Below are 3,073 nucleotides of genomic sequence, written 5' to 3'. Positions count from 1 at the left end.
CATGGGGGGGGGCATAGAGTACAGCAAGGTGAATGAAGTGGGGGTACAGCCCCACTGCAGCCTCTCCCAGGCAATGGGGGGCTGCAGTGACCCCTCTGCTACCCCGCTCCCAGCAGCCACTCCAGTATAAATCCAAAGCATTTATTTGAGCCCCATTGCTCTGTTTCCCCAACGTGTGCTTTAAAAAGGAGCCCCAAGGGGGCTGCAGCAGAGGTGTGGGGCTGATCCAGCCAGGCCCTCCCTCCCCGATCCCTGTGGCACTGTAGGGACCAGGCCCTTCCCAGTGGGACCCCCAGACTCGGTCCTGGGCCAGCTCCCAAGCTCTGGTGCAGCCACGCTTCCAGTGCTGTCACTCTGGCCATCCCAGCTTGGTGCTGAGGGTGCCCCCAGGACCCAGTCTGAGTTTTTCCTAGCTGCTCCCCATGGGGGATGGCACTGATTCTCCTCCTCAGAGGCTTGTCCCAACCACAGAGCCACCAGATAATGGGGGGGAAATGATCCCAGAGCCACATCGAAGCCTCGGGACCCCCCCATCCAACCCCCAAGCACCTACCAACATATTCAGCCCCTGGCTACTGCCCTGAGGAGGAATAATCTGCCTGAGTTGTGTGGAGCACTCCGGGGGCTGAGGGGGCAGGGTGTGAGAGCAGAGGGGTGTCACTGAGTGTGGGTGGGGGTAGGCTCAGAGGGACCAGCATGTGCTGCCCCTCGCCCTCTGGCTTGGTCGTCTCCTGGCCACTTGTCCACCACATCTGCCTGTACCTGCAGGGGAGAAGAGAGGCTCCAGGTCAGGGAGGGGGCAGACAGAGCCCCCTGGGCCAGCCCCCCTGGCACTCACCTCACCACGATGCCAACAAAGAGGGCGATGCCAAGGAGCAGACTGCCCCCGGTGACCAGGAAGGCGTAGGGGGATGCCACAGGATGGGTGCTGGATTCCATGACAGACCCTGACGCACAGAATGGGTGGGCTCATTGTGAGGATAAGGGACTGGGTGTCCCTCTCCCCCAGCCCCAGCCCAGGAATCCTTCCTCACCACCAGCACCATTAGCATCATCCTCCTCGAAGAGCCTGGGGGACAGTGTCACCCCATAGGTGCCATCTTCCGTGGGGACCTGCAAAAGGTGGGGGGGCACAATGGGACAGGTCAGCCCTCATGCCCTGGTGTCCCCATGTCCCACATGGGGACAGGAGACCCCTTCAGGAGCCTGTGATGCTTCCCAGGGCCGAGACCATTGTTACCTGTGAGCTGAAAGGCTCCATTTCAGAGGTGAGCTCCCAAGGGTCTGCACAGACAGGGGGGAGTATGAGACTGGGAGAGCCCACGCTGAACCCCCAGTCCCAGGGCCCCACAATCCCCTCTTACCTGTCCAGGGGGTGCCCACGGCCTCCTGGCTCCACTCGCTCCACGTGCCGTGGCCAAACTCATCCTTGGCCCTCACCTGCACCACGTGCCTCGTCCCGCGCCATGCATCACGGATATCGAGCCAAGTTGTCATCACCTGATCCACCTGGAGGAGGGGACACGGGGCTGGGGACAGGCTGGCCAGGGACAAGGGGCGTGCCAGCAGGCGGGGTCTCACCTCCATGAAGGTCGGGGCAGGCTCGGGGCGGTAGCGGACCTGGAAGCGGAGCCAGTAGAAGCGGGGGTCCCAGGAGGGGGGGTAGGACCAGTTCACCTGCAGCCGCTGCGGGGCCTTCTCCAGAGCCTGCACCATCACATTCACCGGCGGGTCTGGCCTCACTGCAGGGGGAATGGGGGCTCAGGGCCTCGCTCTGCACCCTCACCACCCCAGCTCCCAGCCAGGGGCAGCACTTACAGACACTGCTGAGGGTGATGATCTTGTCTTTGCCAGCCGAGCCACCGGCGCTGTTGCTGACGCACGTGGACACCACGAGGCTTTTGGTGTCGTCAGTGCCAGGTGGCACCTTCAGCCGGCACAGGAACTTCCGTGCCTTGGAGAAGTAGCGGCACCGCTGCTCTGTGGCATTCTCAGCCACAAACCTGTGAGGTCACAGCTCAGGGGGGCTGCAGCGTGCTCTAGGCACAGGGCAGCTGTGGGGGACATGTCCCATGCTGTGGGGAACGCCGGCAAGGGGGCTATTTACAGACAGCCCCCTTGAACGGGACAGGGCTGCTATGGAAAGTGCTTCGAGCTGTTTATTTTTTCAGCATCAGTCTCTTTACATGAATATGACAACGGAAAGATGCTAACAGCTCACAATCCCCAGCAGTGTTAGAAAAAGGGTCTGTGGGGAGGGATACATTCTGTGCCATGGGCACATGGGGGCATGGGGAAGGAACACGTCCTGTGCTGTGAACTCCCAGCTACCACTAGCTGCTAGGGAAAGGGTCTGCAGGGAGGCAAGCAGCCTGAGCCATAGGGTCCCAGATGGCACCAGGTCCATGGAGAGGGACATGCTCTGTCCTATTGGGGTCCCAGCCCATAGTGGGTGCAGTGACAGCACTCACCTCCTCCTCACCCAGAGCATCGCCCGTGTCCCTGGGGATGGCTTCTTCTGCTGTGGCCACTCACACAGCACATCCTTGTCATGGCTCCGCCGGTAGCAGGACACCTGGGGAGTTTCAGGGGGCTCTGCAAGGCAGGGAGGTGCTGGGGGACAGGGGCCATCACAGACAACGCTGAGAGGGACATTCCCACCCCAGCGTGGACCCACCTGCCACCAGCAGCCGCAGGGAGCGCAGCAGGTGGCTCCCCACGGAGCAGCTGTAGTGCCCTGAGTCCTCGTAGCGCAGCTGCCTCAGGAGCAGCATGTTTCCCTCTGCCAGCTGCCCTGCTGCTCCCTGCTTCTCCACCTGCCACAGCACCGAGCCGTTTGCAGGCTCCTCGTCCTGGCAGGTCAGAGTGATGTTGGCTCCCAGGCGGCCCAACACCGTGTCCCGTGGCAGTCCTGGAGGAACAAGAGGGGAGTAGGCGATGCAGGTGAGACCCCAGGCACGGTGGGTGTCCCTGGAGATGGAAGGCACACAATCGTCTGCTCCCCATGTCTGGTGACTGCTGGGGGCCAGGGAACTGAGCTGGAGAGTGGCTCCTCACACTGTGGGCTATGAGG

At 62.3% G+C, this 3,073-nt stretch overlaps 1 protein-coding gene across 1 annotated transcript in view; it reads right to left on the bottom strand.

Moving 5' to 3' along the window:
* Positions 1–181: 181 nt before the first annotated feature.
* IL6R (interleukin 6 receptor) overlaps positions 182–3,073 on the bottom strand; it is a 3,876-nt gene continuing 984 nt past the window's right edge. The window contains exons 2-10 of the mRNA XM_031063977.1: positions 2,678–3,049; positions 2,472–2,595; positions 1,819–2,003; positions 1,582–1,742; positions 1,365–1,509; positions 1,241–1,284; positions 1,035–1,113; positions 839–947; positions 182–762 (exon numbers count right to left, since the gene is read on the bottom strand). Coding sequence (XP_030919837.1) covers positions 573–762; positions 839–947; positions 1,035–1,113; positions 1,241–1,284; positions 1,365–1,509; positions 1,582–1,742; positions 1,819–2,003; positions 2,472–2,595; positions 2,678–3,049 — 1,409 coding nt within the window. The 3' untranslated portion in view covers positions 182–572. The remainder of the gene's footprint in view (positions 763–838; positions 948–1,034; positions 1,114–1,240; positions 1,285–1,364; positions 1,510–1,581; positions 1,743–1,818; positions 2,004–2,471; positions 2,596–2,677; positions 3,050–3,073) is intronic.

Source organism: Geospiza fortis, unplaced genomic scaffold (genome assembly GCF_000277835.1).
Source record: "Geospiza fortis unplaced genomic scaffold, GeoFor_1.0 scaffold387, whole genome shotgun sequence".
NCBI lineage: Eukaryota > Metazoa > Chordata > Aves > Passeriformes > Thraupidae > Geospiza > Geospiza fortis.
This window is presented reverse-complemented; position numbering and strand designations above follow the sequence as displayed.